General features: G+C 40.5%; 1 protein-coding gene across 1 annotated transcript in view; it reads left to right on the forward strand.

Annotated features, from left to right (window-relative positions):
- Positions 1-372: 372 nt before the first annotated feature.
- LOC138358803 (uncharacterized) overlaps positions 373-20,615 on the forward strand; it is a 74,718-nt gene continuing 54,475 nt past the window's right edge. The window contains exons 1-2 of the mRNA XM_069316978.1: positions 373-391; positions 1,236-1,946. Of these exons, the coding sequence (XP_069173079.1) occupies positions 373-391; positions 1,236-1,946 (730 nt within the window). The remainder of the gene's footprint in view (positions 392-1,235; positions 1,947-20,615) is intronic.

Consider the following 20,615-nt stretch of genomic DNA (forward strand, 5'->3'; position numbering starts at 1 on the left):
AGCAGTCCAACCACTTGGGCTGGACGGTAGAGCGACGGTCTCGCTTCATGCAGGTCGGCGTTCAATTCCCGACCGTCCACAAGTGGTTGGACATCATTCCTTCCTCCCGCCGTCCCATCCCAAATCCTTATTCTGACCCTTTCCAAGTGCTATATAGTCGTAATGGCTTGCATCTTTCCCCCTGATAGTTCCCTTCACCCTTCAGAACAATGCCGCCTGGGGTACACCCAGCGAGGGGGGGGGGGGGGAAGGGTCTTGTTAACCCATGTACCCAAAAGCGAAAGGTCTCTGAACTACTCAATTGATATCCGGAATTAGATCTTGCCAAGTGTGGGGTTCGGTCTGGAACTTATCCCCCCCCCCCCTCACGAAATGCTTACTAAATTCCAAGGTGAGATTTCCCCCCCCCCCCCCCCCCTCCCCACCCTAAAAAAATCTAATTATGATTTACGATGACGGTGTCTGTTCAGACTTTTCTAAGTCCACTTAAAACTTTGGAGGAATTTTCCCTTCAGAGTTTCTGGAAAATTCTCATATTTCTCTCTAAATATTTTTACTTTCTCCCTCCTCCTTCCTTTTTCTCTCTCTCCTTTCCTCTTCTCCCTCCTCCTTTTTTTATCATTCCTTTCTTTTTCTATGTATTGTTTACAAAGGAACAATTATCAGGACCAAGACCACTATCATCCCACGACTTGATAAATGGTCCAGGACGGACCGAAACAACGTTATCACATCTCCATATTCTGATATGTAGTTTGATCTTCACTTCTCCTTCCTCTCTTTCTCTCCTCCCTTCCCTTTTTCCCCCCTCTTCTCTTCCTCCGTATCCTCCTCTAAGCTCACCTGTGTCTCTCAGCACCGGCGAGTTTCAACAGATCAACAAAATATAACATTAATATATTTAACATCGAATATAAGCACAAAAGTTTCAATAATTGAATACATTCAACACTTTTATGTAATATTTTATACTTTTAATATGAACTGCAGTAAAATTCACTTATAAATTGTAATACGACCATTTTCTCCATATTTCTGTTTAACATGCAAAAATAATATTAATAGAAGTATTGCTGATTTAAATCATTCTTCTCTTATATTCTAACAAATGGGAATTTATGGTTAACTAACAAGGATTAATTTGTTTGTTTTATCACACAAGAGGAGGTTAAAGGGGCGGGTGGGATTGTGCGTTAATCAGTTACAGTCTCATGTTTATGTTCATATTCTGGTAGATGGCTTAGTTCAGGTTGTGGTAGATGGCTTAGTTCAGGTTGTGGTAGATACCTTAGTTCAGGTTGTGGTAGATGGCTTAGTTCAGGTTGTGGTAGATGGCTTAGTTCAGGTTGTGGTAGATAGCTTAGTTCAGGTTGTGGTAGATGGTTTAGTTCAGGTTGTGGTAGATGGCTTAATTCAGGTTGTGGTAGATGGTTTAGTTCAGGTTGTGGTAGATGGCTTAGTTCAGGTTGTGGTAGATGGTTTAGTTCAGGTTGTGGTAGATGGCTTAGTTCAGGTTGTGGTAGATGGCTTAGTTCAGGTTGTGGTAGATAGCTTAGTTCAGGTTGTGGTAGATGGCTTAGTTCAGGTTGTGGTAGATGGCTTAGTTCAGGTTGTGGTAGATAGCTTAGTTCAGGTTGTGGTAGATGGCTTAGTTCAGGTTGTGGTAGATGGCTTAGTTCAGGTTGTGGTAGATGGCTTAATTCAGGTTGTGGTAGATGGTTTAGTTCAGGTTGTGGTAGATGGCTTAGTTCAGGTTGTGGTAGATAGCTTAGTTCAGGTTGTGGTAGATGGCTTAGTTCAGGTTGTGGTAGATGGTTTAGTTCAGGTTGTGGTAGATGGCTTAGTTCAGGTTGTGGTAGATACCTTAGTTCAGGTTGTGGTAGATGGTTTAGTTCAGGTTGTGGTAGATGGCTTAGTTCATAGATGTCATGCTGACTTGGTTGAAGGCGAATCAAATCGACTTGTGTTATCCTGATTTGCTTGAAGTTGACTCGAATGAAGTTGACTCGGGTGAAGTTGACTTGGGTGAAGCTTATTGGAGTGAAGCTTATTCGAGTGAAGCTTATTCGAGTGAAGCTTATTCGGGTGAAGCTGTCTCTAATGGAAGGGAAACACAATTTATTTGAGTTAGATGTCATTAAACAAACTCACGTTATATGTTCTTGACATTATGAAACTCGAGTAATATATTCATGTATAAGGAAGGAGAGCGAAGTTGAGAGACTGTTAGCTACAGAGAGAAAGAGAAAGAGAGAGATGCGGATACTAAATGTCAGAGAATATATATATATTTATTTATTTATTAACATTAGCAGCTTATACTAACATCTGCTTAGTTTTATATCACGCTCCATCAGAACTAAGTTTGCTTAGAAATTTACGCAAGCATTCATCATCAATATGCTGAATGCGTATCATGCAAGTGTGGTTTGAGTATTGTTATGCATCTTTCACATACTGTGGGAAACATGCTCAAGTTAAACCACTTCCTAACAAGAGGCGACGACTCTAATACTTGTAAATATCTTCCAGTTTCCCCTCAATTCTATTGTGAAATCTGTAATCCGTATATAAAGCCCGTTCGACTGCTCATCCCACGTATCTCACTCAGATTTGGTTACCTTTGTTCCCAGATTAGGATAAATCTTGTGTACATATTTTTATATCCCTCTGCGACTGGTTCATCCCTTCTTCTTTTATGTACCTCAAGGTCGGGTTAAGTCTCCCGGGGTTTCCTTGTGATGTCCACAGTGTATTTTATGGTCTAGACTCACAAGAGGCTGTATTTATATATAATATTTCCATCAAGGGGCTTGTCTAGTTCTCGCTGGATCTTACAGTTTGTAGTTAAGTTCTCTTTCATTTGATTTAAATTCCACTTGGTTGTAGATTTAGTTAAATTCAACTATAAAACCCAGTTATTATGTATTATATTAATGGGAACCTCTTAACTATTTCTTTATTTACTTTGAAAAGCTTGTAACAATTCGAGCTGTGACTTTGATAATGTTAACAAGAACCAATGAAACGTTCCTCTTAGCACCAGGCCAAATAAAACAGAAAAATGAACTTTGGACAGTAAATTATTCAACTTTCTTCTCAAGTGAAGAAAAGCATAAGAAAAATATAATTTTTTTTTTACTGGAATCATTGATCTCACCCTTTCTGTCTTACACAGTACCGTGACCACCGCACCATAGACGATCAATGGTGCGGTGGTCACAGTACTGTGTACGGTTAGGAGTTATCCTGCACGTCATGGGTTCGAATCCTGGCCGGGTCATATAGAATTCTTAGTGATCTATAGCGTGTGCGTTCATGTAGCCTTTCATTTATATATATATATATATATATATATATATATATATATATATATATATATATATATATATATATATATATATATATATATATATGTCGTACCTAGTAGCCAGAACGCACTTCTATGCCTACTATGCAAGGCCCGATTTGCATAATAAGCCAAGTTTTCAGGAATTAATTGTTTTTCGACTACCTAACCTACCTAACCTAACCTAACCTAACTTTTTCGGCTACCTAACCTAACCTAACCTATAAAGATATATTTATATATATATATATATATATATATATATATATATATATATATATATATATATATATATATATATATATATATATATATATATATATAAAACACACACTTTATTCTTGCAATTCCATTTTCTCATTTCGTACTTCTCTTCATCTCCACCATTTACTGCAACATTTACTTCTCGCTCCAACTTTCGCCAGGTTTCCCCAGGGCAGCTGCACGCATTCAGCACAAGCCACAAATCACACACGCGCGCGCCATACGCATCTAGAAACAGGTTCGTGTTTAAAACACTGACAGCAATTCGACTCAAACGAGATTTTTACCAACGTCATTCAAGGGATTTCCAATCTAATTTACCCGCCTGCGAATTGAAGTCATTTATAGTGTTTCCTGCCATTAATTTATCTGTGTAGCGACCGGCCCATGGGCAGTTTGGCGAGCCTGGCCGTTCAGATGCTAGCCGCACAGCCTGCGGGGCCAAAAACTCATTGATAAATGACAATAATGAAAGCTGATTGTCGACGCTATTTTGCAGTCCTCTCCGAAAGGATTGGAGTGTGTGAGAGTGGAGGGGATTGTGGTAGGAGTGGAGGATTGAAAGGAATTGGGCGTGTGTGAGAATGGAGAGGATTGTAGTGGAGTGGAGGATTGAAAAGTGTGTGAGATTGGAGAGGATTGTATTATGAGTGAATTGGAAAGAGTGTGAAGAAGTCTTGAAGTTTGTGTGATAAATTAATTTACTTTTGTATTTTGTATTGTGTATATTTAATTGTAATCATTGTAAAGGTGCTGTATCAACTGTAATATTGTAATGTTTTTAATGTGATTTACTATAACGTTCTGTAATGTGCTGTTGCAAACGTAGCTTGGCGTACAAAGTGACGCACGTACAATACGTTCAGATTAACAGCTGTACAGGTACTGCTGTTAATTTGTAGGGGACATGCACGATAATTATATGGATGCAATGGGGTTCACCAAAGATCAAGAACAAATGCTGATATATTTTTAATCTCTCTCTCTCTCTCTCTCTCTCTTCTCTCTCTCTCTCTCTCTCTCTCTCTCTCTCTCTCTCTCTCTCTCTCTCTCTCTCTCTCTCTCTCTCTCTCTCTCTCTCTCTCTCTCTCTCTCTCTCTGTCTCTCTCTCTGTCTCTCTCTCTCTCTCTCTCTCTCTCTCTCTCTCTCTCTCTCTCTCTCTCTCTCTCTCTCTCTCTCTCTCTCTCTCTCTCTCTCTCTCTCTCTCTCTCTCTCTCTCTCTCTCTCTCTCTCTCTCTCTCTCTCTCTCTCTCTCTCTCTCTCTCTCTCTCTCTCTCTCTCTCTCTCTCTCTCTCTCTCTCTCTCTCTCTCTCTCTGTCTCTCTCTCTCTCTCTCTCTCTTTCTCTCTAATTGCTTGCTATGTGATGAGGTTATGTACCAGTAGCCTGCAATGTCCAATTACAAATTGGTCATTCCCGCCAGTGTTTTAAGCTATTTCAGGACGACGTTCCCAGATGTTAAAGATTTGACCACAATTGGCACAAATCTAGGTTAATTTTTTACCAAAATTATATGTTTTGTGTTAACACACAGCGTTCATTGTGTCCAATTATTGGCCAGTGAAACTTCCATGTTTGTTTATATCTCTATAAACATGGAAATAAGTATGAACAGCCTGTACACTTGATCTATGGTGTTTACAGCTTGTCTTTTGACGTCTGATATTACTCACCATTTATATGTAATGAAACTTATTTGGAATTAATTAGTGAGATTTATTAAGTGACTTTAATATTAAAAAGCGTCTATTTTCAATGGCTTTTGGCTAAGATATCAAGACAAACCCAGTTTACGTTATCGAGCCGACGCTCATTAGTACGTGAATGTGGAAATTGGGTTTACAAAAATCCTCTACTCTAACAGAGGCAATAACAGACGCAGACAATCTTGCTGGCTGGCTGGCTGGCTGGCTGGCTGGCTGGCTGGCTGGCTGGCTGGCTGGCTGGCTGGTGCAATCCTCTCTTCCTCCCTACAGCTTGAAGGGGCAGGGAAGTAGCGTTCACAAAGGCTATAACCTTTGGTTAGGTTACAGATCTAGCCAAACAAAATCTGACCTAACATAACCAAACCTGCCATAACATGACCTGACGTGACCTGTCCTGACCTAGCCTAACCAAACCTGACATGACCTGACCTGACCTAAGTGGATTAAAACTAACATAACATAATAGTACCTAATCTTGCTGCCTTCAAGTGTCCATTAGAGCCGACAACAATTGAAATATATTGGTTAACGAAACGTTTGGGCACTACGAAAACCAATCAGGTTCTTAGGTTGGATGAAATTGGTCCTTAAAAATTATACTTAAGGCTCGCCGCATCTTACATCTAGCCATAAAGACGCATTTAAATCTAATTACATATTACCTTCGGTCCGAACAGCAAATTTCCAAGTCCTCCTAATGTACATGTTCCAATTTTCCTGACGATCTTATGTCTTGCTATCCTTACATCGTTCAAGGTCATTTGTCCCTCTTATAGAGTCCTTGGTGAATACGATACCATTGATATCACACGACTATGTTATCGTATCCTCTGGGGATATATAGTGCCTTTTGAATGTCAAGTGACACAGATTGTGCTACATAGTTTTCCCGGCTTATGGCGCCTTCTTTTGATGTTAAGTCCAATTGGTATTTACCTCTATGCAACTACCTGTATGTAGTATAAGTGAGATGTAGTCGTACTGGCTAATTAGCGCTTTCTCCAGACAATTTACCGTACCTGGGAGCCGGTCGGCCGAGCGGACAGCACGCTGGACTTGTGATCCTGTGGTCCCGGGTTCGATCCCAGGCGCCGGCGAGAAACAATGGGCAGAGTTTCTTTCATCCTATGCCCCTGTTACCTAGCAGTAAAATAGGTACCTGGGTGTTAGTCAGCTGTCACGGTGTAACAAACTAGGCTGTTGTAAGAATTATCCAGAGTGGTTTATCGACAAAAGAGAATGGGAAGCTGAGCCGCATGGTGACCTGACCCCCAGGGGAATTCGCGGTGGAAATAACCGACGCTTTGTTCATAGCTGCGTATAATGAATCATCCTATAGTATTCAGTAATTTAGAGAAAATTAGCCTTTATTCATTTTGCATTAAAATTGTATTGTATAATAGTACTGGATACAATATCAAGAGTATTCTAATTATTGAGTTTAAGTCACCATCAGTGACGTCACGAATCAGATCTAACTTTTAAGGCGGAGTGACCGGCGGTCATAGGTCAGCAGGGTTGACATGTCTAGTATTTCTCAAAGTTCAATTAACCATTTTTGTGATCGGGAACAGCTCTGCCGTTAGAGGCTTGTGTAATTTATTTCAGTAAAATAATTCAACCAGTCTGGATCAATTAAGTACAACAGAGGTTAATTGTTATAACTTAAACCTGGCTAGTAACTGGGTAAAACTTGGACTAGGCGGAAGGATACAATGTTCTGTCTGGGGTAGACCAGACAAGGAAGAGATCAGTGTGATCTGCCGAGCAGCTGGGAGAGGTCAAACATCTTACCTCTCCCCAAGACCAGCCCAACATCCTAGCTGGAAAATATAGAGGTATAGTTGCTATGGTTATGTATAGAAATAGTCTCATTTGCCACTCAGGTCAAGTAGGGAGTGTTAAAGTGATAGGGAGTGAACATTTTTAGATTTTGTTTTAGTTTTCTTTTAATAAATTAAGTTAATAATTTGCATTTTTATTGTTTCCATTTGGTTATGTGTATACTTGTCCTGGTCACGTGGTCCACACGAGGCAGAGTTGTATTGGGCGCCGATTCTAACATCGAATCGGAATTATCATTACCGTGTAATTTATTCCACACTCAAGGTCATCGTATATAGTGGGGATCAAGCCCCTAGGTTGATTAATTAGCGTGATCGATCCAGACCTCGATCATTGCTCTTCTTTTTACGGGCTGCTTCCTGGGGGTGGAGGCCTGGTCGAGGACCGGGCCGCGGGGACACTAAAGCCCCGAAATCATCTCAAGATAACCTCAAGATAACCCCCTTAGTTGGGAGCATCATGAGTATATGAAAATTAAGATGTATCAAAGTAAGGTAAGTTATTCATCAGGTGAAAGGTAAGGTAATTATCATGCGAAAAGATAGATAATTATTTTGGGGAAAGCTCTTGGTCGGATTGGTAATTTTTCATTTGGGTTACTTCCGGGAATGAGCCTTGCATGTTTGTACCAGAGGGTGTCGTTGGACCAACCAGTCCAACTGAGCTGAGTGGTTGAGTGTAGCTGTATCAGGTCGACTCCAAACCTTTCCCCATAAGCATTCAAATATCATAAAATCAAGATTTGCTGAGCTTAGACGGTTCTCCTGAATCCATGTTGGTTACATGGAATTAGTTGATGACGCACATAATTGTCGTGTTATTTGATCGAGAGTGATTTGTTTCCACGAGTTTACTAACTACCAAAGTTAGGCTAATTGGTTGACAGTTACCAGCCAGTTCCTTGTTGAACTTACAAACATCAGAGTGACATTGGTGAGTTTCCAATATTGTCTACCCACCGACTTTTCGTTTCATTTAGCGCTAAAAAGGGGAATTTAGGAATTCAGATAAAAATAATATGAATTATAACTACTCACAATACATATGATACAGGATTATAGAGGATTATAACCAGATGAAATTAGTGGGTCTGATTGGACAAGAAGCCAGGGAAGTAGTTGGATTCACCAAGAAAAGCTGAAGAAGTGGTTGGATTCACCGAATGAAGCTGAGGAAACTGTTGTATTCACCAAATGAAGCTGAAAAAACTAATGAATTCACCAAATGATGCTGAGGAAATGGTTCGATTCACTAAATGATGCTGAGGAAATGGATTAGTTGGGTGTAGAGGTTCTGTCGGCAATTATTTGCATTTGTAGTATTTGGATGAAGCATTAACTGAGTTGCGATTCGAACAGCGGTCGTCAGAGAAGCACTGCTCGAGAAATGTTCGATCGTCATCAGTTGACAGTCGTGTATAACCCACTTTTCATTCCCATACAGGGGAAGGGGGGGGGAGAGGGGTTTTGTTGGTTGGATTAATGAGCATTTGACCTTTGTTGACGAGGACTGGCAGGCACCAGATATTCTTCTAAGGTTCTTATTCCCTTGACATGTTCTAGGTACTCTAGCATACTCAACAAAATATAATTTACAATATCATTGAAGCATATACGCAGCAGCATATCTAAGAACAGAGCAGCATACACAGCAGCATACCAGCATAGCGATTGAAACAATGAGGTAGAGTATGATAGTGGAAGATCGAAGGCAGCATCATCTGGGTGGTGGCCGGAGCGACCTCTCGCCCTCCCAACCTGGTGATTAGCGTCAGATGAAGCTTTAAGTGTACTACAAGACCAATATATCATAACTACCCTGATGCCTGATGGCCATAATTCGCGAGGTGCATTGTACGCGTGTGGCAGAGGGCAAGCGAAGACTTCTATCGTTAAATTATTATCCCATCAAACGTTAACTGGGTAGAGGTTATGGTGGGGAAGTGAGGGGGGGGGGGGAGTTACAGTGTTGTAGTGGGAGAGGAGGGGGTTTGGGGGGAAGGGTGGGGGTGTGAGGGATGGGTGGGGGTGTGGGGGAGGGTATGGGTGTGGTACTCACCTATTTCAACTTACCTATCTGTGACTACGGTGGAGTGAGATCTATATATCTACTCATCTATATGTTTTATTGAATTCGAATTTGAACTATTCTGATGGTCGAATCCGGCCTTAAAGAGCTTCGAACCCGCGTCTAGCTGTCAATTAACTTATACAGAACTTCCTGAGTATTTATGCATACTCTTAGTCTCCTTTTTTGTATAATGGCACTATGTTGGGTGTATTCCAACTATTTAAGACAAAGTAATACACGATATAAATTGGCATGAGTATACAGAGGATGAGTCATAATCTAAAGATATGATGGGATAAGTTTAAGTTTAGAAAAGACCTGGGTAAATACTGGTTTGGAAATAGATTTGCGCATGCTGTAACAGTTCACTAGGCAACATAATAGACCTGGTATCACCTGATTGTATAATAAGGTGATCCCATGTCACCTGGGATCGAGCTTCTGCAGTTTCCTTAATTCTTATCTTCGTATGTATATAACCAGATATATACATATGTACATATATGATATACAGCGAGTCACTAAACAAGTGACTCGCTGTATATCTTTACAAGTGTGGATCCGAGAACTTCAGCTCCTCACAGCACTTAGTAATGGGCTGGCTTCATGGGCTTTGTTGTTTCAAGTTTAATCCAATACATTGTCTCCTGAGACTGATGGATGCCTGCCACTATCTTGACCTGAGACTGTCTTGACGTGTTGGCAATTTCTATGTCGTCTGGTGTAATCTGGTTCCACCATTCCACACAGTTCATTCCTCTTCCGTTGTTCTGTCAGGAATATCACACTGAATCGACTGTTCCGTTCCTTATGCGCTTGCTGGACATTTAGCGAAAATATCCCTCATATCAATCCTCAGGTTCATCACCTGGGACTAGATTCACGAAGCAGTTACGCAAACACTTACGAACCTGTACATCTTTTCTCAATCTTTGGCGGCTTGGCGACAAATAGGTGAGTACAAATAAGTGAGTACACACACACACACACACACACACACACACACACACACACACACACACACACACACACACACACGCACACACACACACACACACACACACACACTCAACAAATGGCTGTTGAAGTTCAACCCGAGTAAATGCAAAGTAATGAAACTAGGTGGTGGAAATAGGAGGCCAAACACAGGATACAGAATAGGAGATGAAGTACTTAATGAAACGAACAGAGAGAAAGATCTAGGAGTTGATATCACACCAAACCTGTCTCCTGAAGCCCACATAAAAAGAATAACGTCTGCGGCATATGCGAGGCTGGCTAACATCAGAACAGCGTTCAGGAACCTGTGTAAGGAATCATTCAGAATCTTGTACACCACATATGTAAGACCAATCCTGGAGTATGCGGCCCCAGCATGGAGCCCGTACCTTGTCAAGCACAAGACGAAGCTGGAAAAAGTCCAAAGGTATGCCACTAGACTAGTCCCAGAACTAAGAGGCATGAGTTACGAGGAAAGGCTGCGGGAAATGCACCTTACGACACTGGAAGACAGAAGAGTAAGGGGAGACATGATCACAACCTACAAAATCCTCAGAGGAATCGACCGGGTAAACAAAGATAAACTATTCAACACTGGTGGGACGCGAACAAGGGGACACAGGTGGAAACTGAGTACTCACATGAGCCACAGAGACGTTAGAAGGAACTTTTTTAGTGTCAGAGTAGTTAACGGATGGAATGCATTAGGCAGTGATGTGGTGGAGGCTGACTCCATACACAGTTTTAAATGTAGATATGATAGAGCCCAGTAGGCTCAGGAATCTGTACACCAGTTGATTGACAGTTGAGAGGCGGGACCAAAGAGCCAAAGCTCAACCCCCGCAAGCACAAATAGGTGAGTACAAATAGGTGAGTACACACATACACACACACACACACACACACACACCAACGAAAACATTCCCCCCCCCCCTCCAGTGGAGGACCTCGAAGCCGCGAATCTAAACACAATTCAAACAAAAGTGGCCAAGATACATGCACCCGCAACAGCCAACCACAACAGCCAGCCGCAACAGTCACAAATAATAGCGAAGCATGAATAAATAGCAGATAAATGCCGGTGCCGCCCCGTCTGGTAGCCCGTGTATTGTTCATCAACAAAGCTAATCTGATTCTTTTCGTGGAGTCGCGTCAGCTCGAAAGACTATCAGATCCGCTCTCAGCACTGCCAATAGACAGGATTTTGTCCGCCCTTATACGATCCTGTGTCTTAGGTTGACTGAGCTGAAAATGGCTTGTAGATTCATACCTGTAAGATCCGTATATACATTTTTTTTGGTTTATGTCTCTCTTTCAGAGTTCGCAGAGGCTGTATTTTCTTCTAAGCTTCGAGATAAAGTCCGTGGGTCAGACTCCTAGTGAGAGGAGAGTTCGTTTTGATGATAATATTTAATGTTGCTTATCTTGCCATTTCCTAAAACAGGGATTCTTATCTCTACCCCCTTACAGGTATGGGACTCGATCACTGAACTGTTAAAAAAAAATAGGTTGTTAGATTATAATTAACTATTGCCGTTGTCAATATTGAAGAGATTCAATGTTTAGATTATACAAGAACAACTGAACAAATCTCATTAGTTGTAACTAGTTTTCAACTCACTAGTTGTAACTAGTTTTCAACTCACTAGTTGTAACTAGTTTTCAACTCACTAGTTGTAACTAGTTTTCAACACACTAGTTGTAACTAGTTTTCAACTCACTAGTTGTAACTAGTTTTCAACACACTAGTTGTAACTAGTTTTCAACACACTAGTTGTAACTAGTTTTCAACACACTAGTTGTAACTAGTTTTCAACTCACTAGTTGTAACTAGTTTTCAACACACTAGTTGTAACTAGTTTTCAACTCACTAGTTGTAACTAGTTTTCAACACACTAGTTGTAACTAGTTTTCAACTCACTAGTTGTAACTAGTTTTCAACTCACTAGTTGTAACTAGTTTTCAACTCACTAGTTGTAACTAGTTTTCAACTCACTAGTTGTAACTAGTTTTCAACTCACTAGTTGTAACTAGTTTTCAACTCACTAGTTGTGCTTTAGTACTTCATATAACGTACTTCTAGAACGAGCCAGTTGCAAACCTCAGTACCTCTTAAGGTGTATTTATGTGTTTTTATGAAAGGGACTTCAAGTTAAGGCTGCATATAAATGATCTGGTCTCACATAGGTTGTGTATAGTTTTCCAAATACCCTAATAGATTCCTGAACGTCATTTAAAAGTTCTACAATTTCGAATATTCCGATGATATTATTATTGGTTCCTGTGGAGTAAGACTTGAATTTACATCTAATACTTGGCATTTTGATGTAATATATTCAGTGAAGGGGTTGTCCTAAATTGTGTACCACGGCCGAGTGGACAGCACACTGGACTTGTGATCCTGTGGTCCTGGGTTCGATCCCAGGCGCCGGCGAGAAACAATGGGCAGAGTTTCTTTCACCCTATGCCCCTGTTACCTAGCAGTAAAATAGGTACCTGGGTGTTAGTCAGCTGTCACGGGCTGCTTCCTGGGGGTGGAGGCCTGGTCGAGGACCGGGCCGCGGGGACACTAAAGCCCTGAAATCATCTCAAGATAAGATCTATCTTATCTTCTGTCCACTGTCCCCATTTCCATCACCTTGCATCTACAGACATTGAATTCTAGTGGCCATTTGTCCGGCCAACTATGACGCATGTCTAGGTATGCGTTTACATGCGTGTTCATTTTCTCTGCACGCATGTTTTTGAGTGTGCTCGCGCGTGTGCGCGTAAACGTGCGTGAAACAAAGCAACTAAACAAAATTGTTGTTTAATGGTAAAACACAAACAGGTTGCACGCAAGAGAATATTTCCCCAATATTGTTATTACTTACGGGCTGCCCGGGGCACACGATGAACGTCGTTATCGGACCAATAAAGTGATATCCCTCATTACCATCAGGGGTCGGATTCACGAAGCAGTTACGCAAGCACTTACGAACGTGTACATCTTTCCTCAATCTTTGACGGTTTTGGTTACATTTATTAAACAGTTTACAAGACTGAAAACTTCCCATTCACCTGTTGTTATTGTTATAAACAGCCTCCTGGTGCTTCGGAGCTCATTAACTGTTTAATAATTGTAAACAAAGCCGCCAAAGATTGAGAAAAGATGTACAGGTTCGTAAGTGCTTGCGTAACTGCTTCGTGAATCTGGCCCCCAGGTGTTTGGGCTCCGCACAACGCGTTACACCATCATGAAAATGTCCCCTAAACGCTTTTCACGCAGAGGTCATAGTTCTCTGCCTTGTCTATCGTATCATCCCACTATTTCCTGAATATTCATGAACGTTCCCCTAACCTTTCCAGGTGACCTGGTCATTTGGCTACGCTTCTAACTGCCGCTAAAATAATCAAAACAAATAATTAATATATGGCATCTTCATCGAGCAGACTCGATAGGCATAGTTGCTCATTTTCGTCTCGGGATAATGGGATTATTTCCCGCATTAATTATTTTCATGAGGGTGTTGATCGAGCTTTGGAACGACTGCTGCTAATTGGGTAAAATTATTTACTTGTGGGAAATTGACAGTTGTGTGCGTTTTAGGTTATAATAATTTGTTATAATAATTTGTTATAATTAATATAATAATTATAATTTAGGTTATAATAACTTCCTTTTTTTTCATTTTTAGCGGTGCATTATGGGTGAGATTTGCAAAGGTTGTTTCAACCACAGAATTCATGATGTCGTGTTGAAAACTATGTACCTTTAGACGACAGAGGCACGACGGCTTCTCGAGTAATACATCATATGTTAATGTTAAAACCCCTCAACGGACAATATATGATGTACTATAAATTATAAATGCTTATAACTACGTTTTATATGTGTGGGTCCTCTGTTAGGTTAGGTTCGGGCACATACATCATGTTTGTAACGTGCCAGATAGAAAGGTCGGGCTTGGGGAGTATAGTGAACACAAGGACACTTGAACGGGTATATATATATATATATATATATATATATATATATATATATATATATATATATATATATATATATATATATATATATATATATGACAATGTCAGACCACGGAGGAAAAATGAAACAGGAATTTCCTTAAGTACTTTCGTATATTAAATACATCTTCAGAAGGTCCTTCTGAAGATGTATTTAATATACGAAAGTACTTAAGGAAATTCCTGTTTCATTTTTCCTCCGTGGTCTGACATTGTCACATTCTTAATCACGTGTTTATTTTCGTGATATACACACACATATATATATATATATATATATATATATATATATATATATATATATATATATATATATATATATATATATATATATATATATATATATATGTATATAGACAAGAAATATATGTCATATACGTCGCCTTGAACTTTCTTTGCACAAGTGTCTCTCTCTCTCTCTCTCTCTCTCTCTCTCTCTCTCTCTCTCTCTCTCTCTCTCTCTCTCTCTCTCTCTCTCTCTCTCTCTCTCTCTCTCTCGCTAATTATTTTCTCGTCCTTATTCAAATATATCTTAAGATTTTTTCTTTATATCTACTACCATGAAAGAGTTACTTTGATTCATTTTTTCCCTCTCCTTTTGTAAGATACTGTGTCACTAAAGATTTGCAACTTTTGCAACTTCTTTAAGCTCAAAGACTTCTAATCTCAACACGGTGTGAAAGTCAGCAAATTTTTAGTCAAGCAATGTTTTATAAGCGTCAAAGTTTTGACGGACATGAGTGAGAGCTTCCAGCGAATGGCGCCCCCTGAAGGAAGATAAATGTTGTGTCTTTGCATAAGGAGCTGTCTGTAATCGCGTCGTAAATTTACATAGTATTAAGGGAAACATTGTTGTAAATCAATATAAGCCTTAATGGTCATTCTCATTAGCATGGCGTCAGCGCTATAGTACGCATTTTGGTTAAGCGTATGTACCGTATATATTCATTGCGTCACATAACTGTGTATGATCTATATATGTATAGTGTATGCGTCATGGCGCAGGTGATGCGCTAAAACGTCCTCCTAATAGAACGTCGAATTTTTGACGTATATTCTACCTAAGGCCAAAAATAGTCGTACTAGAAAATGGCAGCGGCTCGCGATTTTGACGTACTGTCCCGTTTTCTGTTTTGGGTCCTCTGGGAGGTTTGGATAAGGGGGCACTTTAGCACGACAGTTTCTTGACGTTGGGAAACTAGGAGGACGGGGTGGTCAGAAACCCTCCCTTAGCGTCCATGACCTGTATGACTACAAGCAGGAAACCAACCTTAACGACCGTGGCCTGTGATCAGTAATTAGTGTAATTGGAATGACCAATTCGCGAATCATAACGACCTTGATTTGTTTAGCAGGACACTGTATGCTGGAGCTTGCGAGTCGGGCATTATATTGCAACTTTGTGTAACTATGTGTTATTGACGAGATAAGAATTTTTAATTAAAGCATCATAGATATATTTTTACCGTCAAAGTCCCTCAAGTGTCAGACAATTTTAATTTCACTGTTGCTATACCAAGTTATATTTTTTTTTTTTTCAAAGTTCAACCCTAGTGATTTTTTTACACTTTAGCATAATACCGATTGGGTTGTTCAGAGCTCAAGAGTCGAGCAAAAAAAGGTATTTATCATAGTGTTTTTTTTCCTGTGGAATTAATTTGAAAATATTGATCGACACTTCAAAGAATCTTTCCTCATAAATAATGGCAGCAGCTGGAGTGCTGCAGAGCTGGAGCATCTTCAACAACCCATACATATATTATATATAATGTCATGTATAAAATAAAGGTGTTTTATTTCTGCTACTTTTAAAAAAGGTTCTTTTTGTATTTGGAAATTGTAGAGTTGGCCATGCAAGACAGGACTAAGTGTTTGTGGGATCTGGTTCTACTGATCCCACGAGGACTTAGATCCCAATCATTAGATCCCAATCAATAGATCCCAATCATTAATCGTCAAACTGGGTTCCTGCCAAGCAACATTATTAACACGCACCATGTTGCATTGTGATATCAAATGGACCAAAACGTACAAAAAATCACAATATATCGCGCCATGGTATACCCACATTATATATACCACACCATAAGGTACCAAATTATATCACACTACCCTCATAAGATGCTAATATACCATACCTTCATATACCACATCGTAGCATATCAAACTATGACATACAACTAAATTATATACCAGTTTAGAACACAAGATTGTAGAACATTTGGTAGAGTGGATTATATAGTCAATCAGATCATGGCTTCAGAGATATAGAAGATCATGCTTCACTTGATTAAATTATATGAGGAAGTCACCAAAACACAAGTGAAGGAAGGACTGGTAATCAGAACCTATATAGACTACCAAAAAAACTTTTGGTCCAGTTCCTCACAAAAGACTAATATACAAGATAAAGAGACAAGTGGGGTGAGTAGGAAAGACTCTGGACTGCATAAAGGAGTACTTGACGGATAGGAAACAAAGCGTCATAGAGAAGATTTGTCAGGCTGAGAGAAAAGTGGAAACTGGAATTCCAATTTCTATCATACTATGTTAGACCTGTGTATGCCTGTATATTAGCCTGTAATATAGACCTGTATATTAGCTGGTGTTGCATACCTGTGTATGCAGCACCAGCACCTTATGGAACAAAAACAGAAACTGAAGGAAAGTAAAGAGGTTCGAAATTAGATTAATACCTGAATTGAGAGGCGTCAGGTGTGAGGACAGGTTGAGAGAACACAACCTCATACAAGAAACAAAGGAGAAATGAGAGAACGTGCACCATCTTCAGGTCAATAGTCGAAGTGGACAAATGAAGCCTATTTAAAAAGAAGAGGTAGGGACGAGGGGCCATCAGTGGAAGTTGGATAGCATTTGAGTCGAGGAGATGTTGGGAAGTTCTCGTTCCCTTGAACTATGGAGTTCAGTTCCTGAACCGATTATGTGACTGTAAATTTAATTGAATCGTTCCCTGGGTCTGTCCCTGGTCCCTGGTCGACGAATGGAATGCATTGAAAAAAAGAGATTATTGAAACCAATTCCATCCATAACTTTAACAAAATGTATGATGAAAAGGTTAATGTTGAGTGGTAATTACCTCGTTAGGTATCAACAACTAGGAGGTGAGGCACAAAAAACTAGATCTCATTCCCCCGTAGTCACAGATAGGTAAGCGATGATAGATAAGCACCACACTATACCATACCATAACATACCAGACCTTTCCCCCTAGTCTCGTTCTCGTGACATTGCATTTGTTTGCATTGAAGTCTAACAACCTTTTGTCAGCCCACACGGCAATTCTGCCCTGATGCTTCCTGCAGTCATCTGTCTCTTGTGCTGATTGTTCTCATTAAGAACAATCATCTGTTCTTAATGAGAACAGTGTCACCTACAATCAATGTGTCACCTGCAATCATTGACGTGAAAGGAGGTTTGCGCGCGCGCGTGTGCCCTCGCACTCAGCAGGCAAGAGCGTCCTTCTCAAACTCTCATTAACGTCCAACAGCCTCTAAATAGCCAAGATACTGGCGCTCTTGATTGCCCCGCTGGCGCTGATGAGAACCCTGCCTCCCCCACTTCCCACTTGAAACATACCTACCCAGCATCCTCTCGAAAAGCATTTCATACACCCCCGACCCTACTCAACTACCACCTGCATCTCTCCACCTCCACTTCTCCCTTCCACCTCTACAGCCCTTCCCTCCACCTTCCTCCGCTTCTTGCCTCCATATCCCCCCCCCCCCATCCTCACCTACGCCTCTATCATTTGATTAATAAAAAATCGTGTGCGATTAGCGATCTCAAGTTCTCCAGCGGTGCTCACCTGGTGCTGCGCCAATCAGCTAATACCTCGGGGTGAATCGGACTATCCACTTTAAGCAATGATTTGCAACATTCGACATTCAGATTTTCTTCTGGGTTTCATGCTTTCAGACGAGATGCGGATGAGTGGTACAAGGAGAGGATTGCTGCTCCGGTTAATAAGGCCACCAATGGTTAAAATTGTAGACATTGGATGGAATATGAGAGGATATGTGTATAATTATACACACACACACACACACACACACACACACACACACACACACACACACACACACACACACACACACACACACACACACACACAATCGACAGAAGACCCAGACAGGAATATGATAGAAACAACTTGGGTTCGAATCCTGGCCGGGTCAAAGAGTTCTTAGTGATATATATATATATATATATATATATATATATATATATATATATATATATATATATATATATATATATATATATATATATATATATATATATATATATATATATATATATGCGAACAAGCCTGAATGGTCCCCAGGACTATATGCGAATGAAAACTCACACCCCAGAAGTGACTCGAACCCATACTCCCAGAAGCAACGCAACTGGTAACTACAGGGCGCCTTAATCCGCTTGACCATCACGGCCGTCAAAAGGAAGTGATAGCCGAGGCTATTTGAGCCACTTCCCCGACGGCAACTCGGATGGTAATCTTGGGCATAGCATTTCACCAAATCACCTCATTCTTTGGGGCACACGTGAGGAACACAAATGCGAACAAGCCTGAATGGTCCCCAGGACTATATGCGAATGAAAACTCACACCCCAGAAGTGACTCGAACCCATACTCCCAGAAGCAACGCAACTGGTAACTACAGGGCGCCTTAATCCGCTTGACCATCACGGCCGTCAAAAGGAAGTGATAGCCGAGGCTATTTGAGCCACTTCCCCGACGGCAACTCGGATGGTAATCTTGGGCATAGCATTTCACCAAATCACCTCATTCTTTGGGGCACACGTGAGGAACACAAATGCGAACAAGCCTGAATGGTCCCCAGGACTATATGCGAATGAAAACTCACACCCCAGAAGTGACTCGAACCCATACTCCCAGAAGCAACGCAACTGGTAACTACAGGGCGCCTTGTGTTCCTCACGTGTGCCCCAAAGAATGAGGTGATTTGGTGAAATGCTATGCCCAAGATTACCATCCGAGTTGCCGTCGGGGAAGTGGCTCAAATAGCCTCGGCTATCACTTCCTTTTGACGGCCGTGATGGTCAAGCGGATTAAGGCGCCCTGTAGTTACCAGTTGCGTTGCTTCTGGGAGTATGGGTTCGAGTCACTTCTGGGGTGTGAGTTTTCATTCATATATATATATATATATATATATATATATATATATATATATATATATATATATATATATATATATATATATATATATATATATATATATATATATATAATTTGGGGCCCATTCAACTCTGAGGTGCTGGAAAAAGGATGCTGGCAACACTAAGGTCTTTTGTTATTTAGATCAGCCTAGAACCCAGTTCTCTGTACTTCCGAGACTTGGCTGATTCCCCGTGGATGGCAGCACCACTCAGATGTGCAGTGCTGAAGTCAATGTAGGTGTTAGCCAACCGTTCTTCTCAATGTGAAACCCATTTGGACGCCCAAAAGCCTCGTTGGAGTTACAAGGCATTAGGTAATGAGTCTGCTGGACATTCAGCTGTTGTAAAGCTCCTCTTAATGGTGTCGTTAACTTGACTAGGCCTCGTGTGTCATCCTACTGTGCTTTGGCAGAGCAGGCCATGGTGGCCGCACCTGTAAGCCGTGCACCATTTTGCTACAAGGACAGCTATATTCGGTGTGAATTGGGGCAGCAAAGCAGAGATATATATTTTTATCTGTCCTTGTGTGACTAGCCATTCTGTGTGATGGGGATTTTTAGCATCACATAGCTACACACTTGTTCCTCCTTAACTATAGTCTAGGGCAGCTACGTAAATGCAGATGTACCTAAATGTGTTAATAAAAGAAAAGTGCTATACACTCAAGCCTTAATGAAAATCTATATAAGAAGAAAATATGAAGTTTATTTTGATACCTTGCCCATAAAACCATCTCCGTAGTAAATTAAGTTGTGTGTTTTGTGAGATAAAAAGAACAGATCGCTGTTGGTGGACGTTAAGTGAGATAGGCTGGGTGGCGTAGGTTAGGTGGACGAGGCTAGGTGGGCGAGGCTAGGTGGGCTAGGGTGGTGGGAGATAAACTCTCGCTCTGCTCTGATGTTCTCAGAAATTCGTTGTGATAGTCCCTCATTACTCGAAAACAATAGTCTCTTCATCTCTAAAGGAAAACTATTTGTAAGAAAATAATTTTTCTAATATACCATTAAATGCTGTAATTCATACGGGTTAGTGTGTGTATTAAACATTAAATTATAGAATAAGAAATAACAATAATACAATAACGGAGAAAATGTTTCATTATTATAAACATTTAACATAATTTTCTGAGTAAAATATATTATCAAATAAAAAAATGTAAGAAATGCAAAGTGA

The sequence above is a fragment of the Procambarus clarkii genome, chromosome 86 (genome assembly GCF_040958095.1).
Source record: "Procambarus clarkii isolate CNS0578487 chromosome 86, FALCON_Pclarkii_2.0, whole genome shotgun sequence".
Lineage (NCBI taxonomy): Eukaryota > Metazoa > Arthropoda > Malacostraca > Decapoda > Cambaridae > Procambarus > Procambarus clarkii.